Source organism: Mixophyes fleayi, chromosome 9 (genome assembly GCF_038048845.1).
Source record: "Mixophyes fleayi isolate aMixFle1 chromosome 9, aMixFle1.hap1, whole genome shotgun sequence".
NCBI lineage: Eukaryota > Metazoa > Chordata > Amphibia > Anura > Limnodynastidae > Mixophyes > Mixophyes fleayi.
Window position 1 is genome coordinate 121,653,936 of NC_134410.1, and position 17,157 is coordinate 121,671,092.

Below are 17,157 nucleotides of genomic sequence, written 5' to 3' on the forward strand. Positions count from 1 at the left end.
TCGGAATCAGTATAATAAACAGTCATCGTGAACAATAGTTCGCCCTCCTCGCCATTCGTACTGAAGATGTCTTCGTCACTATTGTCGGGGTTGCCAGCATCTGGTATTAGTACCCAACCCGCTCTACCTATTTGCTGGGTCTGAGATAGTAATTGCTCCCATCCACGGATCCCAGCTGTCAGATAGTTGACTGACAGTTTAAGACTGTTGGGAGTGATTACAGCGGCATTCAGCCGCTGTCGCATGCAATGACCGGCGCTGCCATTAGGCAGAGAGCGTCGCGATTTTTAGATGGTGGCCGCTATCTTGGCGGATCTTACCAAGTCCCCCACTAGTTAGAGAAGGTGGGAGGGGACTTGGTTTGCATGAAAAAGTGCCGGAAGAACAGAGAAAGAGGCTGTTTGCAGGCTTAGGACATAGAAGCCATCGCAAATGAACGAGACCTTGAGAGAGCACCAATGTTGAGGATGTCTGGGAAAGCCATCAGGGAGGTGCAGTAGTTACCTTATTACAGGAAAACGTCCAACAAGTGAAATGCACCCCAGGTAAAATATTCCACCTGTTCCAAATGTAAAGCACAACTTCCCAGTGGACAGCAGGACCCGGGGACGGTTTGTGCAGGCAGGTGCCCAGGATGAGAAAGCCCAATTTAGTGCACCAGGGCAGATGGAGGAACCTGTGTAGACAACCACGCTGGCGCAGTCGGTAACTGCACTTGTTCAGCTGCTAGCCTGCCCAGTGGACGTCCCAGCACTCGTGCCCAAGTCACTGCAATGAGTATATGGTCCTGGCGGTACATCAGGCCTTAGACCTTTTGCATTTAGAAAAACCTCGGTCGGCTGACCTGGGTATCTTCAAACGACATAAAAGGCGGGATGTTTGTTTTCGGCAGAACTTACGGATATTATGGAGTCGCCCTGGAAACAGCGGATTGTAGGTTTGTCATTTCTTGGAAGTTCATTGGCTTTTATCCACTGAAGGTCCATGAAAGGGGCTGCTGGGCACAGGTGCTTAAAGTAGATATGCTGGGGGCTAGATTGGCTCACCACACGACCCTTCCAGTACCTGGTTCGATTGCCCTTAAAAATGACACCAACCGCAAGGTAGAGGGCTTTCTGAAGACCATTTATGTGGCGCGGGCACTTCGTTCAGATTTATGTTGTCCGCTGCGGACAACATAGGTTGCTAGGGTGATGAAGACCTGGGCAGACCAGCTTCCCAACGGTTTACAGGATTCAGAACTGATTTCCCTGGCTCTGCATTTAAAAGAGGCTTTTGTGAGGCGGCTCAAACAGAGCCTCTATTTAGTCATATCTGCGTCAACATCGGTGGTTGAGGCTCTGGGACGCAGATGTCAAAAAATTCCCTGGAGGCTCTTCTCTATTTGGATCCAGAATTGGATAAAATAATCTGTGAGGCTACAGGACGTAAGAGCACTTTCCTCCTGGTGAATGTTCCCCAAGCCTCGGATCTTTTTGCCAGCCCTTTAACGGTGGTTCGTTCACCAGAGGTCAGTCTTACAGAGGTGCAGATCTTCTTACTTAGCTAGACATCCAGGGGTCAAGCTCCAGATAAGCCGGCAGCCTGACTGGACCCCCCCCACACACCTTCTCGCGGGTGTGGGGGAACTCCTATTGTTGCTCATAGACCAATGGCCAATGTCCTCCCAGCATTGGTGGATCTTGTGGATCATGCAGAGGGGGTACATGATCGATCTCCTTGGTCGGACCCCCCCATCGCTTTCTTGCCACTACTCTTCCACACAATACCGTAAAAAGATCATTGATGCTCTAATTGGTCGCTTACCTTCTTTCAACCGGCACCAACAGGTGTCAACTGCCGGGTTCCAGTGGGGCAAAGGAGCCACGTGTCTTACTCCAAACTCTTTCTGGTCCCCAAGTCAGATGGATCTTTTTGTCCTATCCTCAATCTCAAAGCTCTCAACCTGCACCTTTGGGTGGACAAGTTCTGCATGGAGTCACTCCGATCGGTGATAAACGGGTTGGAACCAGACGTGTTCCTGGCCTCCATCAACATTCACAATGCTTACCTCCAACTGAAAGGGCCATCGGTCCCTTCCCCTGGGAGGGGAACTCACACTTTCAGTTCGGCCTCTCCGCGATGCCAAAAGTCTTCATGAAGATCATGGTGGTCATGGCTGCTCGTTTGCGCTCTTTGGGAGCGAGCATCATCCCGAGAGCGCAAACCTGGATATCAAGACACAGAAGATCTTTCTCCCAGAGAGCAAGATGCGCTCCCTCCGATTCACGCTCTTCTGCATGCGGCTACTCAGGGAGACGCTCCCTTACGGGAGATTCCACTCTAGGACCTTCCAGTAAGACCCCCTGAGGAAATGGTCAGGTTCCCCTCTGCACTTGGAATCCCAACTGATACAGTTGTCATCCGAGCTGTCTCTTTCTCTATCTGTTGATGGCTTGTTCAGGATGACTTGACAGTGGGCTGATCGCTTGTTCTGTGGTCCTGGATCATAGTCACCACAGACGCCAGGCTCCAGGGCTGAGGAGCTGTGGTTCTTTACCACTACCTACAAGGTCTTTGGTCGGTTCGAGAGGCCTATCTGCCGATTTAAATGTATTGGAGCTGCAAGCCATCTTGTTGGGTTCTCCAGTCTGACAATAGGCACGGCTGTGGCATATGTCAACGGCCAGTGCTGTGCCAGGAGTACCGGTGAAATGCAGGTGGTAGCTCAGATTTTGAGTTGGGTTGAACTCTTCATCACGGTGATATCGTCCGTTTTCATTCCCGGTGTGGGCAATTGGGAGGCAGACTATCTCAGCAGAGACGCAGTACTGCCGGGAGAGTGGTCTCTACATACGTAGATCTTTTGGTCATTAGTCCAGAAGTGGGGTCTTTTGGACACAGACTTCATGGCGTTTCACTGCAGCCGCCAGGTGACAAAGTTCTACTTGAGAACCAGGGACTTCTTTACTGTTGCATCATGGTCATTAGCATGTGGTGGGAGTTCCAGCTGGGATTCCGGTTTCCTCCTAGCTTGATGCTTTAAGTTCTCCACCAGGTCAAATGGGGATGGTTTCCAGCGATACTGATGGCCCCCGCTTGGCCCCGCCGGGTTTGGCACGCAGACATAATATCGTCTGCCTCTTCGTGACAACCTCTTCTTGCAGGGTCCGTTGTGACACCGGGACCTGTCTCGGCTGGCTTTAATGGTGTTACTGTTGAGGCCAGTCTCTGGTGGTCCAAGGGTTTGTCCGCCAGAGTAGTGGATACTATGCTGCAGGTTAGGAGGTTGTGGTCCCTGCCTTCCAGGAGGCGCTGCCTCGTCAGGTCCTGTTTCCCTGGATGAGGTTTCTGCTCTCCGCATGTCCCGCCGTCTGCTCCACATAAATCTTTGTTCTGCTTGATGCCCATAAACAGGGCCAGATAGCTAAAAAACAGATCATCACCAGGTGGATCACGTCCACTATCACGCAGGCTCTGTGAGTTCCGATCGGCCTGTGTCTACTCGTAATGCCGCGCATTCCACCCGCTCTGTGGGAGCCTCTTGGGCTACATGCGTCAGGGCCTCTGTGGATCAGCTCTGCCGGGTGGCCACCTGGACCACTGTCCACACCTTTCCAAGGTTTTACTGATTCAATGTCTGTGTCCCCATGGTAGCTGTGTACCCTAGATTGGATAAAAGAGAAAAGATAATTTTTAAATCCATTTCTCTGATTCCATCTGGAGGACACTGTTCCCTCCCTTCCGCTGTCCTCTTGCTTGTTTTGTTCCATTCCTTGGGGCTTTATAATTACGCTGAGGAGCTACAGGCGGTTGCAGAGGGGAGTAGTTCTGTCATCAAGTTAGATTAAACAATTGTCTATTTAAGTGCTAACTCCATGGTCCAATCGTACAACTTCATGGTAGCGGTGTCCCCCAGGTGGAATCAGAGAAAAGGATTTATCGTAAGTATAAAAATCCTCTATTTTAAATGTAAGAGTATGTCTTCAAAGACATGCACCTCCATCCAAGTGGTATCTCCTACAAAGCATATCTCACTGAATCTTTTATATATTAGTGTACTGACTATTATAATTCAGGTCTTGCTGAAAATTCCTATTTGAGCAGATTTTATATTGTGAATTTTACCTCCTCCCAGTATGAAAGTGTAATTGATATATTGTAAACCATACTGTATGACGCTTCTCAGTGAGACTGTGCACCTTAAGCATTTGTACCCAAGGTACTATCCCCCACCGCGAAGGTAGACAATTTGTGGGCTGAACCAGTAACAACAGGAATGCAGCCAATCAGATAACTAGAAACCAGTGACATCAATGATTCCTAAATAACTGATAGTTTGCACTCAAATAGTGGTTCTGCACACACAATGTACAGGCTACAGCCATATTACAACATGCATACAACCAATTCTTCACTATATCCGAACTTTACATTATATCACCACTTGGTTTCAATATTCCACCTCGTGCAGCCAGCAGAATAACATATATCACGGTTATATAAACACTGTGTTATGCTTTATTAAAACAAAATCCATCATCAGTACCCTGCTAGGTTAAAAACAGTCTGATATAGATCACTTTGCCTGTTAACCAGTGAACTGTCTTTAGTAATAAATACAAGTGATACAAATTAGAATACACAGATTAAATATTTTCACTGCAAACTGACATGAAACAGAAATGCCGAGTGGAGACTTGCAGGGCTATGCTGGAAAGTGTTATAACATTCGTGACATGTGTTTTTAATGCAATATAAGAGTGACCTCTTGGGACTATCCATCTGTGTGAGAGGACGTGGCTTTCAGTGACGGCCGGAGAAAGCCCCTTATTCTAAATTAAATGTTAACGTTCTGCTATAAAACTCATTTCTGCTGAGGATGTGAGATTAAGGTTATGGGAGGATGTTTATAGAACCTGAGGATATCTGTTATTTCTTATTATAGAAATGCAGAAGTCTGTCTTACTTTGCAAACTGGCTCTTCTCCAAATCACCCTTTTTCCATGTGAACAACATAATTATAATGTGCTAAAATCAATAAATTAGGGTGACTCGGATAACTGAGGCGTTATTGTAACTAGCTATAGACTACTCAGAAGACAAATGTTTAGAGAGAGCTTTATCCCAGTGAGACAAGAATCACAGTGATTATTAGACTGTCGCATAGAAAGAACATTAATCTGAAAAAGTGAATTAAATGCCTGATAGAGCAGAACCTCAAAGTAATGAATATTATAAAGTTACTTAAATATTTTATTTCACCAATGAGCTGACCGTTCCCAAGTTAAAACTCGGAGAGCTCCCTCCCTCCCTCCCTCAAATCACATACAATGGCACTCCTACAACCTGCTTAATAACTAGATACATTTCTGATCTCATTGGTGGTTACAGCCCCACAAACAGACAATTCGGGTTCAACAGGACAATAAATATTCTATATTTCATAGGGCAAGTGTTACTGAATCCCATCTGGCTGCTGAGCACATTGCTGGGCAGAGGTAACATTTAAAGTAAGGTGTTTAAATTCATTATTTCTACAGCATATAAAAAGATAAAACAGATTCAATTATAGTAACAGTCCCCGATAGTTTGAGTTCAGTGAACACAAATTCACACGTGCAACGTCGGTCAACTCTACATCATACACCATAATTAGTAGCTGTATCCCTGTAAAACAGCTGAACGTTCTGTAGTAAAGAGGAAAACTCTGGACTCACGACTATCAGTTCCTGTCCCGTCCACTGGCATCCAGAGACCTTCTCAGGTTACGTACTGAATAGTGCAAGGCTGATATATGCCCATAGAATATAGGCAAGGAAAAATGTTCTATAGAAGATCAACTGGATATATGCTCTCGATGCATTAAGGCCAAGAATTAGACATATACACTTGCACAGGTTTCCCTTGATACAGACTAATACCTCCCGCAACTGCAGAAAACTAATGATTTGGGAGAGACATCTGTACACATCAAGAACTCCAAAGTTCACTTAGTCAAATCAGGTCACCTACATCTGCCAGAAAGTGAAATGAAAGGACCAATGAACCTGAAACTTAATTTATAAAACTAAATAAAAGTGTCACACATATAAATGTAACGGTTTCACATCAGAACTGCAGATACTGAAGCCGTGCTCGAGGAGAAACCCTGCAGTGACCTAAACCGTCTGAGTGAAGGTGACCTACAACGTCAAACATCTTACGTTCTTTCATATGGGATCAACTAAATATATTTAATATGTCACTCAACATTTAAGGGCTCTTGCTATTCTCTTTCAGATCACAAGAACTGTCCAGGACAATTATCACCAGGATGTGGCAGCTACAGGCGAAACGCGTTAAAATGTAACATAAATTAACATAGATTTCCATAAACAGAATAGCCATGAACAAAAAAGTTTCTGCCAAAAATAACAAATGATTACATTTAAACAAATCATACACTCGTTTCTGGGAGTGTTATTAAACCCAAATACACTGAAGTGGAGAAAAACAACAACTTTGTATTCCATTCTCCTGTATGTTCTCTGAGGACGTGAAAGAAAATGTGATCAAACAAGAACATGTTCTCTGAAGTTACTATAACCTGTGTTTATTCACTGAAGGATACAGGAGAATTCTGGGGTCCCAGTACCTTACGTAAACTGGTTGTACTTCCTAAATATTCTGTCGCAATATTAGACATCGTAAACCCAATAGCTGTGATGGAGGAGGGAGGAAGAAGACGACAACATCTCAACTGTTCGGGTCTGTAGACTGAGGAGACGACCTCAACAGGTCCTGTGAAGTGCGCAGGGATCGAGGGGAACGCCATACTTTGATTGTATAGTCATCACTGGCGCTAAGGAGCAGCTCCTGGTCCCCAGGGCTGAACGCCACTGAATTTACCACGTCCTCGTGGGCCAGCGTGGCCAGGCAGACGTTGTAGTGGCGGTCCCAGATGTAACCACAGCGATCCTCCGCTCCGCTGGAGCAAGAGAAAGTGAGAGATCAGTCGAGGACATCACAGAGAGTGGAATTTATTCGTCTAATATCACAAGCTGCGTAAAGGTTGCTCAACTGATGGTGAACTACAAGTTCCATAACAGTTTTCAAATTAACCTTATAACTTTACATAAATAAAGGTTTGATGGCTACTAAATATTATTTGATTCTGACAAAATTACTTCTGCCACCTACATGCAGTTTGACGCTATTTCACCTTAACAAAAAATGTTTTTTTAAACAAAATACAGATAAGTTCCCTAATTTGTGAAACTGATAGAACGATATAATATTTTTTTCTATGTACTTTTTCTACAACATTTTATTGATGTACCATAGAGCTGTCCAGTAGTTGCCCACAGATACAAAGAGACACAGAAAAGGTTGGACTGTTACCGCCTGAGCCTTGCACTTACCTGGCCACAAAATCCTTGCTGACATCTAGGAAGATGAAGAAGCACTCGTTATTTGGTGTATAGGCACGGTGGGCTCGTAGAGGTTCTTTCACCTCTCGGAGGGTTTTCAGGTCAAAGACACGAAGTTCTATTTCTTCAGCAATGGGCGGTGGGCACAAGGGGTCTGAGATCACACAGTCGCGAGGCCAGGACCGACTATTCACATACAAATACCTAGCAACAACAAGCAGCAGATTACCACCTGTACCCCCTACAAACATAATACTGTCAAAGCAAGGATACAGAGGAAAGCAAAACATAAAAGGGGAACTCTCCTCAAAAATGTCTTTGCCAAAATAATTATCCTGTATCTTGCAATTTACTGGAATAACATCTGATATTTGATTCCGCCTGGAATTGCCTGTTGAACTCTCAGAGCACACTGTTGCTGCAATATGACAGATATGAAGTGACTGATCAGCAGTAGCCATAGCGAACAGATCTGTGTCAATTGTTTCCATGGTTACATATAATGCAGGTGAGGAGAAGCAGTCATTCACAGCCTATTTGTCAAGTGGCAGCAAATGCAAGTTTCTGAGTTTTCAACATGCAATTTTAGGCAGATATCTTATTTCAGCTAGCCATAGACCCTTGATCACAATACCTTACTATTGCTACGGGGTTTCCCCATTTTACCCAAAATGCAAATATCAGATAGATTTAAATAATATTAATGATGGTTACAGAGTACATGGATAGCGAAGCTCACAGGCACCCTTATCAAATCAACTATTACAGTTCCAGGGATCGAGCACATACCTGTGGTCAGGAGACAGGCCCATGCCAATGATGTGACCATGAATGTTGATTATGTGGTCAAGAGAGTCAAAGAACTCGTTGATGCCACGTTCTTCCCCCAGCACAAGACCTTCTGTGCTCATCTGATGTGGAAGAAGCTGTTTGATACCTGTCGGAACATAGACAAAGCTAATCAACTGCCGAACTGCCGTATAGAACAATAGACATACTTCTCCATACATCTTACACTGCAGAGAATTAAAGGCTGTGTCTTATGGCTCTGACTAGTAGCATGGGTTCTGCACAATTATATGTTCTTTCATGTATTGGCTGTACACGTACTCCTACAACTTTAACTAACACACTGTCTTATACCCTGCGTGTTTCGCTGCCGCGTCTCCATACAATCAGGTGGAGCAGCATAGCAGCCAGCTCTGGATACTAGCGCACCCTCCAATATTCATGCTGCCCGTAATCACTACCCATGTCTGTGCATGACATATTTCTGTTATATGGGAGGGCGGAGGAGGGGGTAACGTGAGAATACCCAAAATCATGTAAAAAATGTTGGCTCCTACATGTGTGATCTCTGGTTACAATGTATATCCAATGCAGACAACATAACAGAGTTATTGTAACCAAGAGCAAGGAAAATAAACAAAGAAATTTGCAGGACACGTACAAACCCACAAACATTATATATGAACCGGCCTATTAATAACTGTGAGACACTGATATAATGGACACAGCACGAGATTAAATCTGCTTGGTTTATATTTCAGTATGAAGTGCGGATTCACAGACTACAAAAGGGATTTATTCTGTCTGTTTTCTTGTCACAAATCACCAAAATATGTACAACTGTACTTTAACCACTGGATGGATGGTGAAAACTATCTACCCATCTATCTATCTATCTCTTAGTCAACCTAAATGAGTGTTATATTGTCCTTGCCCAGACAGATAGGGCTTATATCTTTGTAGCAAAATGGAACAATTTTATCAGCGTTACCCAAGAGAAGAAAAATTCAGTTTCTCACGATAGTTACCATAGTTGTGGTCATGTGCTTATAGGGCCCAAGAATAAAAGTATACTTTTTGTTTTAAAGGGTTTTCACCTCAGGCTGGTAGACAGGGGTCAGAAGTGGGTGTACATATGGGCAGGAAGCATTAAGGATACCGATTTGTGGTAACACACATTTTGCATGACATTTACGCTTTAATGAATACGACACTCGTGCATAATATGTCCATGTCACATGGTCTTTATGGGTCGGGGAAGAAATTGGATGGATGACAGATTTTGTCTTTAGATTATGTGATTGCATAGATTTATGTGGGGGGGGTTAATATTTAACTATTTCTGTGCTGGGAGGGCATGATCCATGTCTCCCCCGCCCCTCAGCAACCTTAGAACATGTCTAAGTGACCTATTGGTACTGGGGACAGGAGAGCCGCACTCTATGATAACTGAGCCAATCCTGAAGGAGCAGCCTCGGTGATGTCATTGCAGTCTGGCCAGGTTTACCAATCAGGTGCCCAGAGACAACAGCTGTGCTCCAGGGGCTGGGTAACAACATGCTACATGTATGAAATTTGGCTGGGGTCTCTTACAGGACATAGGTCGCACAAACTAGTCATTGAACAACAAGGCACTACCTAGAATAACACAATCCAGGACTGGCCAACCTGCGGCTCGCCAGGGGTTGTGAAACTACAAGCCCCAGCATGCATTGCCAGCAGATAGCTGTCAGGGTATGCTGGGACTTGTAGTATCACAACAGCTGGAGGTCATAGGTTGGCCAGTCCATGCACTCATTATTGTTTCTACATCATAATGACCTAAAGGGGGATCAACTCCCTGACAACCTGGCCCCGCTTCTGACAACTATAGGACAATGAATGTAATGTGCCCGGAGGGGCGGAGCAGATTCAAGACTAATAACTGAGAAATGTGTCCTTACTGCAAACTATTAGAGTGAAAAACTGTCCCCGTCACCAGGATATACAACAAGTTACCCTTCATTAGTCGTACGTACCTATCTGATGGGGGGAGTAGGTGAGGCATCCGGTGGTGAAGATTAGGTATTTTCTGCTCGCCTTTTCCTCCGTGGTTTGAGGGCCACCTGGGCGCCTTGTCCTGTATTTGGCGTACCACTGGGCCACTTTAGTCTCAAACTGCTCCTCGGTCAGCGCAGGTTGGGGCTGCTCGTCTTCAACATTGTTGTCCATGAAGAGCTGGAGAGCAGCCGCAATCTCTGCGTCATCGGCAACAATGTCCCTTCCTTCCTCCTCCTCCTCACCTTCGTCCTCTGTGCCGTCCACCTCCTCTGCTGGTGGAGGGCTCTTTGTTTCCTCTACTCCTTTCTCTCCGGCCCCCACCAGCAGGTCCGGAGCATCGGCCACCATCACCATACGGATGGTGCTGCCGTTCAGGTTCTGAATCTGGAACAGTCTCTTCACCACGTTGAGGTTCTCAGACTCCACGTCCTGAAAAACGGGACAAACCACAAATATAATCTCTCCGTGTCTCACCGTCTACCCCGTGTCCTCTCCGCCAACCTTGCGCGTTACCTGAAAGGCTTTATTTAACCACAACACCGAGCAGGAGGTGACCCGACCCATGCGGTGCAGGTTCCCGGAGATAAGGTGCGTGTTATTAAGCCAACAACCAAACACGTCATAGGGTTTATTTCTTACTCGACTCAAAAGGTTAAATCCATCTGCAGGTGATTAAAGATGAAGGATTTCCATTAAGTATATAAACCTCTTTGCCACTAAGGTACAACCCTCCTGTTATACTGAGCGAGCTGTGGGTAACCGGTGTAGCAGTGAGAGAGTAAGAAACTACAGCTGAGGATTCTGGGAAACAGCTGTGTACATCCTGGCGCCATATGCCATTATGTGAGGGACAAGAGATTGCACCAGGGTCCTCATGGACAGATATAAGCACCAGGCGCCCCAATGTCCCCACCTTACCTAGGCCGAATACTGCAATCTCCCCCGCGGAGGAGTTGTGGGGCCCCAGGAAGACGCCAGACACCAGGAGCAGAGTGTCGTCAGAATTAAACTGGGAGAACTGGGTGTAGCTCCAGTGGTGGGGTCTCATGTTAGCGCTGTGCAGGAGGGATAACGGGTGTCTGGTGGTCCAGATCTGCAGAGGGACAACAGGAAGACGTATAAGGACAGAAAACCCTCCGCGCAATCGGAGTCCCAAGTGATAAGGCCGCCTCACCTTGACTGTACAGTCCTTAGAGCAGCTGGCACATAGGTCCCCCGCGTGCGAGAAGCTGATGTGCAGGACCTGGTCTGTGTGTTCCCTGAGGCTCTGCACCTCCACACAGGGGGCTGTGTCACACAGACGCTGGAACTCCTCATACCACGAATCAGTACCTGGCCCAAGACACGACATACACTTATACATACTGCACTCAGCAAAGGATTATGGGTACTCCGATACAGGTCAGAGCCATTCACAAAGGGACCACTCCACGTTATATGCAGTATTTTGTGATACAATTACATAATATATTCTAGAACACAAATCAACCACGATGCTATTTTATAAATATGATACAGTAGTTATATAGTAAGTTTGTCACCGACAAATTTACACCCCCCCCAGGACTGCTGCAATTTCAAACCCTTGAATAGACTGTTAAGCAATCAGCAGATTTATTATTTTAGATACCATACAGTATATCCACTTGTTGCTTTAAAAAGGATGGATAGTTATACAGTGAAGCCCGCTAGTGGAGCTTTGCATCGTTTCGGTGGCCGCCCTCATACTGTGTCTTATTCTGGGGCCACAAACACTAGGATATTGGAACAATTCCCCGATAACACTGCTATTGACGCCAGTTTTAGAAGTGACAAGAGGGGCAACGCTGATAAAGATGGGGGGATGGGAGAAGGTTCCATGTGAGCAAACAGCAGAAGATAAACTGGCTGCGGAAATACACTCTGCTACTAAACAGCCACAAAGGAATAGTTCAGAACTCGTAAAAGAAAAATTGCTGATAAGAAAACAAAAATACAGAATGTTAACAGAATCATTGTATTAAGTTTAGCTTTCTAACTGCAAATTATTTCTGTAGCAAACGTCAGCAGCTCAATAAAATATTGATCTCAATCCATTAATCCAACTACAAGAATGTTTTCTACGAGATATTTTTCTAACCACTCATTTCCTGCTCTTCCCACTTCAGCGCTGAGTTCAAGAGTGAGTTATAAGAATTACAGGATGAAGATACAATGGGGCGTTCATCTTTGTCACTCACCCGGGTACCGGACGATGCGCCGCTGCACTCGGTAATGACTGTAGAATAACTCCTTCCACAAGAAGTCATCGCGGGACACCCAGTACCAGCTCCGGCACACCAACCCAGCAGAAAGCAGGTCCGCTGGCCCTAGACTCAGGAATATCTGGTAGAGGATACTGTCGGGAAGGAAGGAGGACCCAGCCGCGTCCATAGTATCATTCTGTCGTCTGAAGTCTGCCCTGATAGATGTAAGATTTGTGAGACATCAGTGCACACAAACAGGACAACAATTCATTCATGGTTAGGCCTCATAATGAAAATAGTAACAATACATTGTTGGGCTTATGAGTCCAAAATAAGGACAATCGGAAACTTGAAAGGGGTGCGGAGATGGAGGCAACAAAAGTTAGAAATACACAGCTATGAAGTGATATGAATATCATGCTCACAACTATATAATAAGAAGAATATAAAGATGCCTTGGAAACCTTTTTATACTGTAAACAAAGAGTTTCCACCAGCAGCATGCGAAAGAGGTTTTTGCAGTAAAGGCATTAAAGATATGGAATGTGCAGCCATAGGAGGGGACATTGGTTGATACAGTACACAGAAGGATATTTCTACATAATCAAACTATAGGTCACTGCTGATCAGAGAAAAACTGGCTGCAGATTTATGAAGCAAGTAAGTTTTTTACCTGAATGGGACAAATTGGAAGCGGATTCAATAGGGTTTGGTGTCATCCAGTGGAACAATGAATTAATGGAGCATAGATTAAACTAGATGGACAGTATCTTATTAGACCTTGACAACAATGTAACTATAAAATCTATATTTTGTGCACCAAAGATTGAGGTAAAATAATTCTACAGCATATTTAATTCCTATGGATTGTAAATATAACCGAGATATCGCCCATTTACTCTACCATCATACATCTTCTGGTTTGTATATGTACATACAGACCAGGGGCCTGATTCATTAAGGATCTTAACTTGAGAAACTTCTTATTTCAGTCTCCTGGACAAAACCATGTTACAATACAAGGGGTGCAAATTAGTATTCTGTTTTGCACATAAGTTAAATACTGACTGTTTTTTTCATGTAGCACACAAATACTTGATAGCTTATTTGTACACTGAAATTTAAAGTTGATATTTGTGTGCTACATGAAAAAAACAGTCAGTATTTAACTTATGTGCAAAACAGAATACTAATTTGCACCCCTTGCATTGTAACATGGTTTTGTCCAGGAGACTGAAATAAGAAGTTTCTCAATTTAAGATCCTTAATGAATCAGGACCCTAGTGTAGATAGTTCATGCGGTGTACATCCTCACAGATAGATGTATACGGTGTAATATACGCTGCTCTCCAGTGAGTACATAATATTGTCACCATAAAATATATTTTCTTTTTACGAGGTGACTTTAAATATCCTCAATAATTTGCACCATACTGTATATTACACATGTTGTCCTAAAGAACACTGAAGTGATAACATCAGAACAGATATAATGTGCAGTAATTATAACATATATTAGCATGTACTGGAGTGGATGACACATGATGGAGTGTGGGGTGAGAGTGGTGTTATACAAGGAGACGTATAGAGTACAACTAACAATGACAAACAGCAAGCTGGACATTCATGACGTTCAGCTATCATCTGAGACTTACACACGTATCAATAGTATATTTTTGAGCGTATATGTGTAAATAAAAACAAATGGCAGATATACTGACATTAAACACAGTCAGGTATCAATATTCAGGGAGTTCAGTGTACATGTACAATGTAGTTACAGTGTCTGGGTGCCGTATACAGTCAGTGTCTGGGTCCTGTACACAGTCAGTGTAGTAAAAGTGTCTGGGTGCTGTATAGTCAGTGTACATTGTAGTAACAGTGTCTGTGTGCTGTATACAGTCAGTGTACATTGTAGTAACAGTGTCTGTGTGCTGTATACAGTCAGTGTACATTGTAGTAACAGTGTCTGTGTGCTGTATACAGTCAGTGTAGTTACAGTGTCTGGGTGCTGTATACAGTCAGTGTAGTAACAGTGTCTGCGTGCTGTATACAGTCAGTGTACATTGAGAGCTGTATACAGTCAGTGTAGTAGCAGTGTCTGGGTGCTGTATACAGTCAGTGTAGTAGCAGTGTCTGGGTGCTGTATACAGTCAGTGTAGTAACAGTGTCTGGGTGCTGTATACAGTCAGTGTATTAGCAGTGTCTGGGTGCTGTATACAGTCAGTGTAGTAATAGTGTCTGGGTGCTGTATACAGTCAGTGTAGTAACAGTGTCTGGGTGCTGTATACAGTCAGTGTAGTAGCAGTGTCTGGGTGCTGTATACAGTCAGTGTAGTAGCAGTGTCTGGGTGCTGTATACAGTCAGTGTAGTAGCAGTGTCTGGGTGCTGTATACAGTCAGTGTAGTAATAGTGTCTGGGAGCTGTATACAGTCAGTGTAGTAACAGTGTCTGGGAGCTGTATACAGTCAGTGTAGTAACAGTGTCTGGGAGCTGTATACAGTCAGTGTAGTAACAGTGTCTGGGTCCTGTACACAGTCAGTGTAGTAGCAGTGTCTGGGTGCTGTATACAGTCAGTGTAGTAATAGTGTCTGGGTGCTGTATACAGTCAGTGTAGTAGCAGTGTCTGGGTGCTGTATACAGTCAGTGTAGTAATAGTGTCTGGGAGCTGTATACAGTCAGTGTAGTTACAGTGTCTGGGTGCTGTATACAGTCAGTGTAGTAACAGTGTCTGGGTGCTGTATACAGTCAGTGTAGTAGCAGTGTCTGTGTGCTGTATACAGTCAGTGTAGTAACAGTGTCTGGGTGCTGTATACAGTCAGTGTAGTAACAGTGTCTGGGTGCTGTATACAGTCAGTGTAGTAACAGTGTCTGGGTGCTGTATACAGTCAGTGTAGTAACAGTGTCTGGGTGCTGTATACAGTCAGTGTAGTAGCAGTGTCTGGGTGCTGTATACAGTCAGTGTAGTAATAGTGTCTGGGTGCTGTATACAGTCAGTGTAGTAACAGTGTCTGGGTGCTGTATACAGTCAGTGTAGTAACAGTGTCTGTGTGCTGTATACAGTCAGTGTAGTAACAGTGTCTGGGTGCTGTATACAGTCAGTGTAGTAACAGTGTCTGGGTGCTGTACACAGTCAGTGTAGTAGCAGTGTCTGGGTCCTGTACACAGTCAGTGTAGTAGCAGTGTCTGGGTGCTGTATACAGTCAGTGTAGTAACAGTGTCTGGGTGCTGTATACAGTCAGTGTAGTAGCAGTGTCTGGGTGCTGTATACAGTCAGTGTAGTAGCAGTGTCTGGGAGCTGTATACAGTCAGTGTAGTAGCAGTGTCTGGGTGCTGTATACAGTCAGTGTAGTAGCAGTGTCTGGGTGCTGTATACAGTCAGTGTAGTAATAGTGTCTGGGAGCTGTATACAGTCAGTCTAGTTACAGTGTCTGGGTGCTGTATACAGTCAGTGTAGTAACAGTGTCTGGGAGCTGTATACAGTCAGTGTAGTAACAGTGTCTGGGTCCTGTACACAGTCAGTGTAGTAGCAGTGTCTGGGTGCTGTATACAGTCAGTGTAGTAATAGTGTCTGGGTGCTGTATACAGTCAGTGTAGTAGCAGTGTCTGGGTGCTGTATACAGTCAGTGTAGTAGCAGTGTCTGGGTGCTGTATACAGTCAGTGTAGTAATAGTGTCTGGGTGCTGTATACAGTCAGTGTAGTAGCAGTGTCTGGGTGCTGTATACAGTCAGTGTAGTAGCAGTGTCTGGGTGCTGTATACAGTCAGTGTAGTAGCAGTGTCTGGGTGCTGTATACAGTCAGTGTAGTAGCAGTGTCTGGGTGCTGTATACAGTCAGTGTAGTAACAGTGTCTGGGTGCTGTATACAGTCAGTGTAGTAACAGTGTCTGGGTGCTGTATACAGTCAGTGTAGTAGCAGTGTCTGGGTGCTGTATACAGTCAGTGTAGTTACAGTGTCTGGGTGCTGTATACAGTCAGTGTAGTAACAGTGTCTGGGTGCTGTATACAGTCAGTGTAGTAGCAGTGTCTGGGTGCTGTATACAGTCAGTGTAGTAGCAGTGTCTGGGTGCTGTATACAGTCAGTGTAGTTACAGTGTCTGGGTGCTGTATACAGTCAGTGTAGTAGCAGTGTCTGGGTGCTGTATACAGTCAGTGTAGTAGCAGTGTCTGGGTGCTGTATACAGTCAGTGTAGTAACAGTGTCTGGGAGCTGTATACAGTCAGTGTAGTAGCAGTGTCTGGGTGCTGTATACAGTCAGTGTAGTAACAGTGTCTGGGTGCTGTATACAGTCAGTGTAGTAGCAGTGTCTGGGTGCTGTATACAGTCAGTGTAGTAATAGTGTCTGGGTGCTGTATACAGTCAGTGTAGTAGCAGTGTCTGGGTGCTGTATACAGTCAGTGTAGTAGCAGTGTCTGGGTGCTGTATACAGTCAGTGTATTAGCAGTGTCTGGGAGCTGTATACAGTCAGTGTAGTAGCAGTGTCTGGGTGCTGTATACAGTCAGTGTATTAGCAGTGTCTGGGAGCTGTATACAGTCAGTGTAGTAGCAGTGTCTGGGAGCTGTATACAGTCAGTGTATTAGCAGTGTCTGGGAGCTGTATACAGTCAGTGTAGTAGCAGGGTCTGGGTGCTGTATACAGTCAGTGTACATTGTAGTAGCAGTGCACACAGTCAGCACATGACAGGTACAGCACAGTATATACTATGTTATTTA

The 17,157-nt window shown here is 44.7% G+C and overlaps 1 protein-coding gene across 3 annotated transcripts in view; it reads right to left on the reverse strand.

Moving 5' to 3' along the window:
* Positions 1-5,214: 5,214 nt before the first annotated feature.
* FBXW5 (F-box and WD repeat domain containing 5) overlaps positions 5,215-17,157 on the reverse strand; it is a 36,761-nt gene continuing 24,818 nt past the window's right edge. For 2 of the 3 annotated variants that reach the window (XM_075185390.1, XM_075185389.1), the window contains 8 exons: positions 12,440-12,660; positions 11,395-11,552; positions 11,139-11,313; positions 10,734-10,882; positions 10,199-10,649; positions 8,181-8,328; positions 7,383-7,595; positions 5,215-6,949 (listed from right to left, as the gene is read on the reverse strand). In XM_075185390.1, coding sequence (XP_075041491.1) covers positions 6,718-6,949; positions 7,383-7,595; positions 8,181-8,328; positions 10,199-10,649; positions 10,734-10,882; positions 11,139-11,313; positions 11,395-11,552; positions 12,440-12,632 — 1,719 coding nt within the window. In that variant the 5' untranslated portion in view covers positions 12,633-12,660 and the 3' untranslated portion in view covers positions 5,215-6,717. The remainder of the gene's footprint in view (positions 6,950-7,382; positions 7,596-8,180; positions 8,329-10,198; positions 10,650-10,733; positions 10,883-11,138; positions 11,314-11,394; positions 11,553-12,439; positions 12,661-17,157) is intronic. The other variant, XM_075185388.1, reaches the window with a different exon arrangement.